This window comes from Lycorma delicatula, chromosome 9, assembly GCF_047948215.1.
Source record: "Lycorma delicatula isolate Av1 chromosome 9, ASM4794821v1, whole genome shotgun sequence".
In the NCBI taxonomy this organism is placed as follows: Eukaryota; Metazoa; Arthropoda; class Insecta; order Hemiptera; family Fulgoridae; genus Lycorma; species Lycorma delicatula.
In genome coordinates this window covers 131,016,540-131,032,647 of record NC_134463.1, presented here as the reverse complement: position 1 = coordinate 131,032,647, position 16,108 = coordinate 131,016,540, and the positions used below count along the sequence as shown (strand labels likewise).

The following is a 16,108-nucleotide window of genomic DNA, read 5'->3' as shown; positions in this document are numbered from 1 at the left end:
CTTTCTGAACACTCGAATATGATAAACCGACTTGCGTGGAAAGTTTTCGTAAACTTTTCCGTGGAGAATCGAGCGATCTTGTTTTCACATTTTCTAAAACGTCATCTGTGAAGCGAGTCGGTCGACCGCTACGTTTTCTGTCGCAAACACCACCTGTCTCTCGAAATCGGTTTGCTAGCCTAGAAATTGACATTTTTTCTGGCGGAGGAACACCGACAAATTTAATTAGAAATGATTCTTTTACACTCGCGTACGATTTCGTAGCAAAGTATTGTTGTAGAATGAAAACTCGTTGTTCTACGGTAAAAGACATTCTGTTCGTAACACGACCGGAAACGGCACAAAAGTTTACACAGCTCAAGGAGAATCAACTCACACTGTCGTATCTATACCGGTTGAGTAGCGCTTCGTGTCACCAAACAAAATTTCCCTTTCTTAGAAAAAAATTTCCAGACATTAACAATCGGGTAACAGGATTAAAAAATCACTCTGTATAAGGTTCACTGCCAATATCTTTGCTGTCCATAAATAAAACTACCCTAACGGTTTACGAATGAAGTTTAGTAGATTGTATCTTTTACTTATAGTTTTACAGTAACTCACCGATAGTATTTCTTGTTAACTGGAATTACTCGTGGCGTCACCTTAATCGTATCGAACTTAATTCACACTGGAAATTCGCTCCTTCACTATTCTCCTCGCAGAATGCTGTCGCTGACTGACGTCTCGCAGACTCACACCGCAGACTCTCCTCGCTGGACTGCTTCGCAGAACTCCGCCGAACTTACACAACTCACATCGCAGAACTCCTCGCTGGATTAGTACGCAGAACTAAACTTTAAATCGTCTTCCCACGGGTATTTATACTTCTGTGTTCTTTACCTGTCGAACCGGACCCAACTCGAAGCGTGAGAACGATCGACCGAGGCTTTCGTTCCCGTGAATTCCATAACCGGGTCCGGTAGCTTTTCTCACAGTACAAACAGTTGCTTACTGTGTGTCAAAAGGCAGTACTACAAAAAGCGATTGTTAAGCGGACCTGTTACCTTTACTAAATTGGTTCTCTTTTTGTCCCTTTCTGGATTCCCCAATTATTATTTTTTCTACAATTTTCATAATTGGTAGGAATCCGTTACTCAGGCCCGCTACATACCGATCTTCTTACAATATATATGTATATATACTGCCAATTTTTGCCACTGAATGCTGATTCTTATCCTTGTTTCTAACAAAAAGAAAATTATAAATTGTGTATCGTAAAAATAAGAAAAATTGCAATTTTTATTTTAATTAATGTTAATTTAAATTATTGTAATAAACATCTGTAGTTTATCAATATTTGTTACATACAGATAGTCGTAATTATTGTATCGATAATTTTATCTAAACTTGAATTACAGGTTAAACATTTAAGAGAATTATTAGGTAAATGGGCCCAGGAAAGTTCAGGGATTATTTGTTTCGACAGAAGACTTGGTTCTCTTGACAGAAATGATGGCGAATACCAAGCCGATGCAGTACTGGATGCAAATAAGACTGTTTTCATTATGTCAGCATATCTTAAGTTTTCGTTACCTATATACAAATATATAACAACACCTAGGTAATAATGTAATTCATTCTTATATAGATATTTAAGAAACCTTTAATGTATGCAAACAAATATCCGATATTTATTTACGCTTCAAATATTCAATGTTTAAAAACAAAAAATGAACATTTTTGTTAATAACCGCATTTAATATCTAAAAGAAGGAAATTACATAATTATAGTGTGTAATTTATTACCGATAACAAAATACATTAAAATATAAAATTCGATACATTTTTAAAAGAAATACATTTTTTTGAATTCACATAAACTAAAAAAAAATTAATGTTATTTTATAAATTTATTTAACAAAAAAAAAATCGATTATAAAATTCACTTTGTTAATTATCAACAAAATCTTCTTTAAAAACATTTTGTGAATTTAGAATATATTTATATCCATTTGTACTTGTAAATTATTATCCGGTTGCTTGTCATGCTGAAAGCTCAGAGCAATGTGTTTTTGCATCCTGTTTTACACGTTGCAAAACATCTCCAGAATTACTGTTCAAAAGGCTTTGTACTGTTATGCATTTCTTCTTTAGGCCTTGATTATACCCTGCTATGAGTTGTCAGGTGCGATAAGGTTGGAGTTTCATGTTGGATATCGCAATGGAGCTGATGATGCTTGTGAACTACAGCTGATCCAGCGGCCTGGAGATTGTTCATTTAGGAAATTATATACTTGAAAGCAAAATGAGTCGGAGTACTGCCTTGTAGTATCCAGATACATTCCACGATACCATTTTCAAGACATTAGGATATTAACCGTCTTTCCGACATTTGAAAATAAGAACCGCTGTTCATATGCTCTTCAAAAAAATACGGCCTGAACAAGTATTATGATGTCATCCCAGCCCATATTACATACTTATCACATGCTATTGACAAAATGGAAGGTTGCACATTCATAAATGTAAACACAAGGATAAGATAACATAATTAAGTTTCTAAATATTGTATCTCCACGATTCATATTTACCGGGCATCGATTACGATCTGACATTCCATTTTTGTATCTTGAAAACTCATTCTGACTTTTTGAGTGAGCCCTAAGAGGTTATATACTTTAGACAGGAATATACAGTCATAATAAATATTTAATGATGATGACAAGCTTAGCGTTTTATTAAAACGCTTAAAAGGAAGACAGTGCGGTGTGATTTTGTTGTTAATTAAATCAATTTGATCAACTCATAAGAATTTTTCATCTAGCAAAACACCCAAAAGTTTTGCTTTACGGGCAACAGAAATATTATTGTTATAATTATTGGGAATTCTCTTCACATTTAGCAATGTTATCTACTTGGAAAGCATAATTTTTTACCTGTATTGTCCATAAATAAATTTATCGATCAGAAGATGAATTTTTGTCGTTAAACTATTTTAAAATTAATTAAAAATTCAGCTCATTTTCTAAATACGTCAATAATTTTTTCTACATTATGAAAAATTCATTACTTGAACTGCAGATGGCAGTGTTGTTTAACTGCTGGAGTACATCAACACCACAGCTCACATCTCTGCAAACTGAGGCATAATTTATTACGAGAGTTACTTAGCATGTGATCGAATCGTATATTTGATTTTATTTCATTTGTGTTTTTTTTTTTTATCAAATTTTGTGTAATTTCATAGTATTCATGTGTAGTGAGTTTATATCACATTTATGTGCTATGATAAGATCAACTTGATGCAGTTATTATTTTTATATAAATGCCTACTCTTGAAGTAATTTTCAAAAGTTGATTTAGCAGTTAGTTGTATGTAAATCTTATATGTTCTATATATGTGTTAGATGAATGGGCTTTCAGTTTAACCGATGCAGTATTTGCGTATTACAACTTAATTTGTATTCTCCTGGATCACTGTGTTTATTAATTAGCACTTAATTAATCTTTTAATTGAATAGAAACATTGTTGTACTCATTTCCTTCTACTAGAACAAAACTAATAGTCTACTTTGGTAGACTATTTAGAAACTATTATTTATTTATTATTATAACTTCTGAGAAAAATTGTATATTTACAAACAAGCAAAGGTTCTGAAAGAAGTCTTTAAACATAAGAGAATTTATGCTCATAGCCTTCTTTCAGAGCTATATTTCAGGATGTAACATTTCCAAGATGACGAATATTTTTATAATATATGGGTTTTATATTCTTGTATTGATGTTCTATACTTTAATAATACAGTTTTTGTGCCCCTTATACTATCATGTTGGAATGCGATTAAGGATTAAAGAAGGCAACCTGTTAGTCGATGAATGGTTGTATTTATTTATTTTTTTTTTCTGTATTTATGTAACATGTTGTTTGTAAGTGGGAATGTTTAGTTATTAATGTATGCAAGATCAGTATTTTGTTGAGTTTTTGATAGTTGTTTCACGTGTAAAAAATTGGTATATTTCTGTAGTGAAGAACAATGAATATGTTGTGTGATTTTTTAGTATATTTTGAATGTGTCGTTTTGCTTACTGTGAGGCCTAACACCAGATGTTGACCGTTTGGTTTTATTTATATTCTCAATCCTGAGAGAAGACACCCACCATGTGACGGTTGGACCATTATGCCACCCGCTCTGTATCTAGCCCTTAGGGGCTTTACTGGAGGTCATCTTCATGGCCTCTAGACATAACTCATTTGGCCGCTGTCAAGATGCCACCGATACAAATGCCACAAGCGACATTCACATCGGTGTACCGCGGCTAGCTCAGAACCTACAGTCAGAAATAATTTTATCAGATCCTAAACCACCTGACTGAGCTGATATAACTGCTATACTACCCAGTGTTAGGGATGAGTTCAGCATAAACTCAGGGATCCATCTAACTTATCCGTAAAATAATAAACAACTAAATAAACTGAAAATATAAATAAAAACTAAACTATCCATAATACAAAACACTAACTGAATAAACAACAATAAATACCAAATCAAAATAATCTCTCAAGAACACAAAATGAAACAAAATAAGAATTCTATCAACAGAAAATATAACGACTAATAATAAAACTACCCTAGAATAACAAACCTATACACCCTAATAAACATAACCTAAACTTAAAACCTAATAAATCACGAATGAGAATCAAGAAGTGTGGACAGTCATAAACATAAACTACACAAATCACATAAAAACTAACAAAATACCTACAAATAACTAAAAACTTACTATAAAACTACAATAAACTTATTAGAAAACACTACACACAAAGTTAAACTAATCAAAACAAGAGTAAACAACACATGAAATCTACAACAAAACCTAATATATCACAAACAAAAAGCGGTAGACGATCATAAACTGCAGTGAACTATAAATTTGGGAATGTAGTTTATATTTTACGAGAGTAAGAATGGCACTCTCTAACTCTATTGTTATGGTCATTAGTATGTGAATAATACAAACAGCTTAAAGTGAAATTGAATGTAGTTCCTTCTAACTTTGGTGATTTGCAGAAGCAAAGTTGTTAGTGTCAGTCATTGACATTTAGTTCATGCACTTTCAGTTTTCAGGATTCTACTTTTTGAGTTATTTAGAAGATGCAGAGATATTTTGTTTCAAAGGTGAGGTGTTATTTATGGATGTAAAAATTATACTTCATTGAGTGCACTAAACAATACACCAGGCAGACTGGTACGTATTTACCTGCATTCACAAAGAATGTATTAAAGCGCTAAACAGAACACAGTCATCTTTCGTAATTACCCCACAGAAATTAGGCGCACAAAGATATTAAAATAATAAGGTTATCTATCTTGAGTCAGGTTCCTTGCACCATGTTCATCTCTCCATTTTCTTCTATTTCCATCTAAACTTTTGAGCTCCAGATAGTTAGTTTCCATTTCCTTTAAGATCATTTCTAATTTCCATCATTTGATGATACCGTTTTCATCTGCTTCTGAAGCCATCAGCATCTCATGCCACAACTTCTTCTGTTGATCTGAATGGAAAGCTGTTTTCAGAACATTTAACAGAAACCACAACTTGCGAGTTTTACAGGTAGCACAAAAAAGATTAAGTGTAAATAATCAACACTGCTTAACTGATATAAAATGTATAAATTCACAAAGTTTTATAAATACACTATTAAATTTTATTTTATCTTTATTATGACCTCAGATATTCTCCAATATGTAGTTTACTAAAGAAGGTGAAATGATAGGTAAAAAAGGTAAACCCTTATTAGGAATTGAACCTGATACCAATCAATTTAAAAATCACCTTGCTGATTGGTATACCAACTAGTTGAAAAACACAAACCAAATCAAATATTCTAGTCAGCCATTATGGTAAATGATTTTCCTAGCTGTTTCAAGGTAGGTGCCATGTAGTAGTGTTATTACACTGCTATATGGAATACTACTCTGGATCAAATTGCATTACATTTTTGAACATAACTCTGGAAGCAAATCATCACTCAAAGTAGATGTCATAGGGCAAGTTACAATAAACTGCTGACTCCACTTGCTTTGCTACTGAATTTCCTTTTTTTGCATTCCAATCTTCATTTTCTTATTTCTGCACTCTTTTTCCTTATTTTTTTCTCTGAAGTAACTGTTCTCTACAGAACTTTTAATTCTGAGGATGAACTGTGGATGGCTGTGTAATCAACCGAGTTCGAGTTCATAAGTACCTAGGTGTTTTGTTTGATGAGAAGTTGCTGTTTAGTAACCACATTAGGCAAGTAGCAGTGGACGCCATCTCTATGATGCACAAGCTTAAAAGGATTCTTATGGCAGGGTATGGAAAGTATATTACTGGACATATTTAGAAAGCAATCAGTTCTTTAAATATGTTGCTGAAGTCATTAATTTATTAATTTTAAATAAATATGAGATATATTTATTAATTTTTCAAATAAATATGAGAGATTTACTCTGTAGGGTAAGAACTATTCCAAGGCTGGTAGAGATTCAAATACAGAACCTAACAGATGGAATATAAACATTCTATTACTCTGCCAGGGGTAGGGGTCATCATTAGCATATATGAATCCATTCTGTAATGATGTTTTAGTAGACATTCAAATTACTGTATATGCTAAAAATGAGTCTGAGTAAATGTAGAATAACAATTAACTGACCAAAAGTATAGAAATGTTTAAACTTAATTTTCCTAATTTGCCTTGACCATCGTTGTAAAAAGATTTTTAAACAAAAGACAATAAAATCATCATTATCCATCAATATAGAAAGAATAAGTGTACAGTACAAACAGTCTGTTGGTGTTTTGGAGGATATGTACATGATGTTGGCTCTGGATTTTACAATTTGAACAAGCATATAGAGTTTATCAATGTAGTATTCTACAGTGCTATTGTAACAAAAATACGGATCATGTTCATAAATTGGTGGAAATGTAAAATCATTATGCCATCAACAAAGTTAACAAGCCTGAGTTCATAAACAAAAGAAGATTACGTGTTGCCAGACTCACTGAAAGATTTAAACTCATTGATGAGGATATGATTATTCTAAAAGAAATTGATTCTAATGACCAGTTACAATTGAAGGCAGGAATAAAATGCTTGCTTGAACTCCAAGCTCCATCCTAATCTGCACAACAATAAATCATGAAAAGGGCCACTGTAGGATGTTAATTTAAAATTTACATTAGTTTTACTTAAAATTTTTTTTTTTTATTATGATCGATGTTTTTTCTCAAGAAATGATAATTTAAAACCATTATCAGGCAAGTATAGCCCATTTAAAATATAAAATTTTTTTACAAATTATAAATGAGTATTTTTAATGATAAAATGCTTATTCATTTTATAATGTATATTTTTTAACTCTTTCCTGATTTTAATTATAGGTTTATAGGGAAATAATACCTAATTCTTTCATTTTTATGAGATAAGGTACTACTTATAAAACCAATTGTGACAGAATTTTGCAGTACGATTGCACAAAAGATTATACAGTATTATGTGTAAAGAATAAATTTCATGATGAGTTACAAAACATTTTTCATTAAAATCGCTATTGAACATGATGTGAAACAATCTTTTCTCCTCTCATATTAAATATTTCAATATTTTATTTTTTATGTTCTTAACTATTTATTTTCTGTGTAGATGGAAGAAATTGGTCAAAGCAGAAGATATAGTGATAGAAAATGCCAAGAAACATTTTGAAGTGACTATAAAGGAGATTGATGAAGCAATAAAACAGACGGGTACTCTACCCAAAGACAGGTGAGTGATACTCAAATTTAGAACATACAATGTATGCTCTAAATTTACAAGGAATACTGATCACACAAAAATCAGAATTTCAAAACATAAACGAACTTATTAGCATGACTCTTTAACTAATGCATTTAACGAGTAATTTACAAGTATTTCTAATTAAATGGTATATTCTAAAAAAAATCATCTAATAATAATAATCTCTTATAAAATTTAGTAATAATAAGAATTAGTCACTACAAAATGTTTTACAATTCATCTTAGCTCAACCTTTTAATTAAATTAATAACTATTCAGTGAAACTAAACTATTAAAGATTTACCATTTGTTGGCTATTGAGGAAAAAGATATTGATAATAATGTAGAAATTTCTTTTGCTATAATCAATACTGCAATTCTAATATAACATTTTTTTAATGATTTCCAGAAATTCCAGAAGTATCTAGATATCAAGTCAGTTTTCTTGATTCAGGGCTCATATTGGCAGCAGTAATCCTAATGTGAAATGAGTGTACCAATAGCTTTTTACATTGATGATGTAGTATTTAAAACATATTTTGTGTATTGTCCAATTCAATTTTGTTGATATCATTATCTTTTACACAAAGTTCTTGCGTTCCCTCAAAATTTACAAATAGTAATGATAGAAGTCTACAGTCTATTACAACAATGTGATGTTATATTACAACTAGCATGGAATTTTTTCACATTGCACACAAAAGCCTTGGCCTCTACGCTTTTGAGCAATATGAAATTATAAACGTAAATAAATTAGCAACGTAAATTGAACATCATTTAATTACATAATGAAACTTAACTGAAGAAGGAGCTTCATAGTTACCTCTATATGGTCTCTGAAGGTAAAACTCTTTAAAAGTCCTTTATTTATGTAAAGTGCCACCCATGTAATGCTAGTAGACAACTGACATGAGTCATGAGTCACAAGTCACTCCCAAAAACTCCTACAGCCATTCAAGAATAACAGTATGCATACCAGGACATATTTATTAGAGAAACTAAGAAGTGGAATGGTTTCCTGCTGACTTCCTCATTAAAGTAAATGTATTTTTGTATATCAGTATGTCAAACTGACTGAAATGCAGATGATGTTCAGCCTAACAAGTGAAAGTTTTACTGCAGTGACCAGCTGTATTATGAATTGTGAAAATGTAGTATGTATTAATTCCAGAGCAACAGTGAAGTATGAGGATGTGCTCTGACACATCCTCATACTTTTTATGGAGAAGGGATTTATAAGCTCCTTTGTATCGGGAAAAATGTGTAGAACTTAAAGGAGGCTACATATAAAACCAAAAAATTTGTTTTATATTTTTTATTCTACGCTAATAAATGTTATAAACAAAAGCCGAGTTGAAATTTGACTGATCCTTACATAGGGTTTGGTTTGGTTTGTCATTAAAGAAACCAGTTTTTAATTAAAGTCATTATCAACTGTCATGGGCAAGAACATAGCAAAAATACAAAACTTTATAAATATGGATCTGTCTATTTTATTTTATATCTCAGAAATAGTCTACCCTACATCATGAACTTTAGCATAATAGTATAATAGCTTTGTATTTGAGAAGTTTGATTCGATAAAATTATTATTTTTCCAATTATTTTGGAAATGTAGGAAAAGTTACTGAAGGACACATTAAGCAAAAAATACCCAATTGTACAACTAATAGAAAAACCACCCGATTAAAAAAAAAATATTTTTAAAATCAACATCCTCTACTGAAGTTATAAATATGATAATGCAACTAAAAAAACAATATGGAGTGTAGACAATATGTATGCTAAAATCATAAAGGAAATTCGTAGGATGTATTACTAATCCTTTAATATTTTTACTGTTTAACATTTGAGAAAGACATCTGTCCTATAATATCCGTCTTAGACATTTCAAATCACCAGAGGTAATTCCTATTTTTAAGTCAGGCAGTAGTAAAACTAGCTACAAATTTTTGGCCTATATCATCGATCTCAAACTTTACAAAAATATTTGAAAAGATATTGCATACAAAATTATCAATTATTTTTTTTAAAGTACAAAATTATATTTAAGTCTTAATTTAGTCTTAAAAAAGTAATGAAGAAAAGGTGAAATTACTGAAATTACAAAATTGATTGCTGAAAATTTAGATGGTAAAAAACAGTAGCTGTAATTTTTTTTAGATTTGGCAAAGGCTTTTGACACTGTTAACAATAAAATACTTTTAGAAAAATTAGAAAATATTTGTATAAGAGGAAATGTATTGCCATTAATAAAAGATTGTTTGTTTAATAGAAAACAAATTGTGAAAATTAATAGTAATTCTATAACAATAGATACTGGAGTACCATCGAGTACTACAAAGTACAATACTCGGTCTATTGTTATTTACATTATATATAAATAGTAATTTTATAATGAACTCAGATACTGAATGTAACAGTATCAAATGGAGAAAATATGGCTTTGTTATATATACCTAATAACTGGGTTGAAACTAATTAAAAGGCACAACATTTATTAAAGAATATAAAAGACTACTTACATATAAATAAATTATCATTAAATATTAATGCATTACATTTTAAAATCACATTGATGTATTATCCACTGAATTTAATTTGTGTATTGAAGAGGAAGTTATAAAAATGTTGAGCAAACTAAGAATTTAGGAATCATCATTGATCAATATTTGTGTTGGAATTATCAAGTAGTTAGTATTGTGCAAAAAACCAAACACAGTAAGCCCTTGCTATTTGCGGGTTTGGCATTCACGGTTGCCCCACCCATTTTTCTAAAGAGTGAATTTTACTAGTATAACTTCAAACAAATTAAAAAATTTTTTAATTATACAAATAATTTACCAGTATTATGGGAATCAAAACAAAAAGCGTGGGTAACAGCATCTCTTTTTATTGAGTGGTTTCATTTTTTTGTGAAACATGGTGAACTTTATCTGAAAGCATTTAAAGTTCATCTTTTAATATATAATGCTGTAGGACATCCAGAAGAAGTAAGATTTTGTTTCCTAATGTAGAAGTGTTATTTCTGCCACCAAATATGTCAGCTTTAATTCAACCTTTGGATCAAGGGATTATCGTTGCTTTCAAAGCATATTATCTGCGGTGGGCTTTCAGCAGATTGATAAGTGAAACAGAGGTGGATAATTCATTTACTGTAAGTCAGCGGTGGAAAAATTACACCGTTGCAGATTGCATATCAAACATTAAGGAATCGGTTTATGAAATTAAACTATCAGCGATCGATGCACGGTGATGGAATTTGTGGCCCGACATTGTTAAGATGAAAACTGAAAAAACAAAGAAAACAAAACTTCTGATAAAATTGTGAATGATATTGTGCAAATAGCACGTAAAATTCAAGTTGAAGGTTTTAATGAAATCGATGTTTTATATCTTCAGAAGCCGATGGACTGCAACAAGGAAGAGCTCATGGAAGAAGAACTTGAAGCGCCGATAACACAGCCTTTACCTATTCTGGAAGATGAAGACAAGAGGAAGAAGAAGTTACAAGTAAATTACTAAACTTAAAACCGTAAACGAAATGTTTTGTCCAGCTAGGCGGTTAATAACAAAGGTTTCTGAAACTAACCATTTTCTAGAGCGATCAATAAATTTTAAATGACAACATGAAACAACATTAGTGCCGTACATTCCAACCTCCGTAGAGAAAGACACCTCTTGTGGCGATTCCGGTCGCCACACAATTCCCTCTCGTTCCTAGCCCTGATGGGCTTGAACAGAGGTTGTCCTTTGATCCTCTGATCGCATCTCACAGTCATCAGCCAGGTCTCGGTTGCGGTAAACGCCTCGGTCGACATTTACATCAGTGAATTTTAACTCGGCCTTTGCCTTCGACGCAGGCTTCTTTCGGACATCTTCTCTCTTCTATCCTACATCGTTGCCCTCTGAACGAGCTAACCGAGTTCGCGGAAGCACAAACTCCACGCCTAGTCCAGTACTTTAAATCTAACTACTAGTGACTGTAAATGTCTCAGACTTCAACACTAGAGCGTACCTCAACATTTGCCGATCGCAACAACGATAATTTAGACCCGGTTCCCTTGATTTAATCGCAACTGATCGACTTGAAAGACTCTAACACTTTAATTGCAAATAATCGGACTCCGGTCTGGTCTACCAGGGAGTCGAGGACAGACCTCTTGCTCCTACTCATCAACATCGCAGAGTCCCGCGTGACATTTACTTTATCATATTCAATCGGCTCGTCCTCGGCAAGAGAGCGCCCACACCTCTCGGCGGTATGGACTACCACACCTGTCGGTAGCGGAGACACTACCCCGCCGACAATGATCTGCTAACTTTACTTTAAGAATTCAGTTACTTTAGAATTCAATAACTAACGAGGTTCGCTGCCGATGCGCCTGCCTCCAGCCAATCAAATGTACAGGCGGAATCCTAGCCACGCGGGGTACTACTCTATTCAGACACCGTCAACTGATCTGCGCAGTGCGAAAAAACGAAGGAAGCCACCCGCTATTGACCGTTCTCTGCGGATCTTCCAGTTGACCCGCAGATCCAGAAAGGAGTTTACTCTCTCGAGTTCCCTAACAACTCTGGTACGTTGAGCCTCCTACCGGAGACAAACATAGAGGACGTGGTCCACAGCGTCGTCGACCCTACAATCCGGGCAGAGGACCGAGTCAACCAAAACAAACCTAGCCAATATTTCCCTAAAGGCACCACGTCCTGAGAGGAATTGCGTGATACATCGATCGGGGGAAACCCACCTAATCGCTCGCAAACCTGTGACATCTGGGAAGATAACATGCGCATATCGACCGGTAGAAGATTCGTTCGAACTAACTTTCCAAGATTCTAAACCTCGGTCTTCAATCTCTCGCATACGCCCCGGGGTAAGAAGACTTTTCTTCTTGGAAATTTAAAGCTTGCTACGTTCCGTAGCTACGGTATCTATCGGTTTCGTTCCGGCGATAACAGAGACCGCCTCTCGCGAGACAGATCTGTTAATCCCCTACAACAACGCCGTACAGTGAATTACGTAAAGAACTAGTTTTTTTAAAAGAATAAAGCAAGAGGCCTACATTATGTTTTTAAAACATTCTGTTCTTAGTGTTCAGTGTTTACGGTTTTATAAACACTACGCACAAGTTTTTCATCGTTCAAAATTAAAACAGAAAAATGACACGAATAAAAATACAATACTGGACCGTACGTATGCGTAAGTAAACATACTTATTACGGCTATACTCATTCAAGCATATAGTACGAGCATATATTCGTATACTCGTACATAGTTTTCTAATAGGTACTTTAGTGTACAAAATTAACAATTGGGTTATTTAAGAACGTAACTCCCTTTTTCCTATATAAATATGGTTCTGGTATTCGCGCGTTTTTCGCGGAGCGGAACCCCCGCGAATAGCGAGGGATTACTACGTATAATTTACATTTTATACAAGCTTAGTAACTTACTGCTAAATATCTCTTCCTGATTATATTATTAGTACAGTTACTTATGATATTATTGCACGGGGTGGGGCGCATAAAGCAACTATGAAAACGATTGAACGTGTTCATAACAAGGTTATCAAGATCTTACAGAAAGAGAATAGCAATACTGAGTTGCACAATAACTTAAGTAAAAAGTACATATTAGAAATATTACGTACATTACAAACAAGTATCACATAAATATGTTAATAACAGTTCCATTACGTGAAAAAGCGGTACCTAAAGTCAACAGTGAACGACAAAAATACATGTTTATACTCGGTATAGTATTTTATTTCAAATTTTTACTACCGGAATAAAAAATATAAGCTTCAAAAATATCCAAAATAAATTGGAAAATCGGGTTAGAAACACAGGCGTAGCCAGGATTTTCTTCCGGGGAGGGGGAATAAGAAAACGCTTTTTGTTGGTTTTATTTGAAAATTTGAAAACGCTGAATGTAATTAGTCGCAACGCTATTCAAAGCTAGTCTACGAGAGTTCTGGCTAAATCCTGACAAAATTTCTTTCTGCTTCCAGAACCCTATTTTTATGCGCACTCATCATACAAAGACCGACAAGTCGAAATTCTGTCGTTGTTGACCGTAACCAAGTTTTTATCCTGCGTAAGGTGCTAAAGGCTCTTTCAATAGTGCACATTATGCAGGGCTGTGCAAGTGACAGAAGTAGCACCCGTTTTATGGATGCGTAAAACAATTGGGTTTCTTTAATAGCGCGGTTAGTTCTATCTCTTTCAGTTCGGCATTTGGTACATTTTTTCGTTTCCATCGGTCATACCGAATTTCAGTTTCACCGAGGAAATCATTCAAATCGTAGCGACTACAAAAACTTGTAGTTTTTTAAAAAATCCTCATACGTCATATCAAGCATTACGGGAAGCTGCGACGTAAGCGATGAGAATGCGGGCAAGTTCTCCTCAGAAAAACGCTGTTAAGGAATAATTAGTGATTTTCTCCAAAACTCGCTAGGAGTCTGTGCTAGTGGATTCGCCCGGTGTTTCTGCGGATTTATGACTCACGGCATATTGAAATCTGTTCCAAGATGCTCGGCGATTGTTTCGGTCTCACACTTGTACAACAACCGCATTTCCACGGTGTTTTCTTGTGATGTCTGTGACTTTTTTTTTATTGATTTGTACGTTGAAATAAGTCCATACTTTTTGAGTGAAGAGCATCTACCACCGGTTCTAGGAGTGCCAAATATTTTGCTGCGAGACAAACACTAACAGTGAGTTCTGATTTTGTAGCGGCGCGATGCATTTCAAAAGCGGCTTTCCTTGTTGCATTGTTACCGTTTGTCGATAGTTTTTCAAGCGCCATAACGGTTTGCACATAATGTTTCTTGAATGCGGCGATACGTTTATATTTTTGAGACGATGAGTTTCACAGAGCATCGGTATATTAGGTATGCGTTTTCGGCATATAAGTATTGTAAATGGAAGGAATAAATTATTTTAGTTATAAAGTTTAGTACAATAAGTAATTAAATGTAAAATTTATTACGTATTGTCTGTTAGGTTTTCCAGGCTGCGTACAGATGCTTTATATTATTGTAGGGTTCAGTGTATAGTTATGTAATGATTTATGTAATCATGTATTGCATCTTACGATTAATAAATAAATACATAAATCGAATAAGGGAATGCTTTCTCAAGCTTAGAGTGTACCTATGAAAATTTTTCGTAAAAGAAAATCGTTTAGTCTATCAAAATACATAAAATGTATAATCGACTGTAAAACTTACGATAAAGTAATCTATCGCTAAAAACTTTAGTTTTATAAATAAAACATTACTGTTTTATTTACTTGTTTTTAAATAAACAATCTCATATAGTACATCCTCTTTATTTGGGTTTATTTTTATATTAATTACGGTAAATAATTTCTGAATTTATAAATTACTCATTGCCTTATGATGTGTTGCTTATTTTCTTGTTGACATATATGTTAATTATTTTATTGCTGTTAAGTAAATTCTGTACTTTATTTAGATATAGCGTATGAAAATGGAAGTAGAAGTGTTTAATCGACTGTATACAATATTTAAATGCTAGTTTTTTGTTTCTGAGTTATGTTCTTTGTAATGCGTTTCAAATAATTATTATTAGTATTCTTTTCTATTCCGTTCAACTTTGTATCGGCCTCGCTTGTAGCAAATCGGTCTAGAACATTTTTAAAAGTTATTTTTCTTTATACAAACAAATAAATAACATTATAGGTTAAAAAGAATTTTAACTTTATCGCTTCAAGAGGCTTAAATTTAAAGTTTTAAGCGATCGAAAAGAGAATTAATAACAATCTAAACATTTTAAAGTCGATTCAGTTGAACGTTCAAAGAAACGTTTTTGTCAAAGGCAACCTGACACGAAGCAAATTCATTCCCAATAAATGCTCTAACCGTGTCCAAGAATAAAAAGAATACAATTGTTTTCTGTTAACTTCTTCATGGAGTTGAATATACGGTTGCATATCAGCACACCAAGTCTTCTGAGTTGTCGGTGGTATGAGATTGCAAATGACACCTTCACTCTGTTCATAACAGGAATTACTATGTAATGAACATCTTTACTCTAAGAGAAATAACTTGATTAGCGCCACTGTCTCTACTCATTAATGGAAGTTAATTGCGTTAATTAAGCGAATTATGTAGAAATTCAGTATTCCCTCTTACAGAAAACCGATGGGATAATTTGCTGTGAATGAGATTACTTTATGTACGCGTTTCGTTTTACCTATATTGTTATTATTGGAATACTACAAGTATAAAAGGAGTGTAAATCTTTAGAAGCTTCATATACATGAAATTA

General features: G+C 33.0%; 1 protein-coding gene across 4 annotated transcripts in view; it reads left to right on the top strand.

Annotated features, from left to right (window-relative positions):
- The window catches only part of LOC142329766 (putative cytochrome P450 CYP44), a 45,589-nt gene that overhangs the window by 20,499 nt on the left and 8,982 nt on the right, over positions 1-16,108 (top strand). For all 4 annotated transcript variants that reach the window (XM_075374540.1, XM_075374538.1, XM_075374539.1 and 1 more), the window contains exons 3-4: positions 1,401-1,603; positions 7,676-7,795. In XM_075374540.1, the coding sequence (XP_075230655.1) occupies positions 1,401-1,603; positions 7,676-7,795 (323 nt within the window). The remainder of the gene's footprint in view (positions 1-1,400; positions 1,604-7,675; positions 7,796-16,108) is intronic.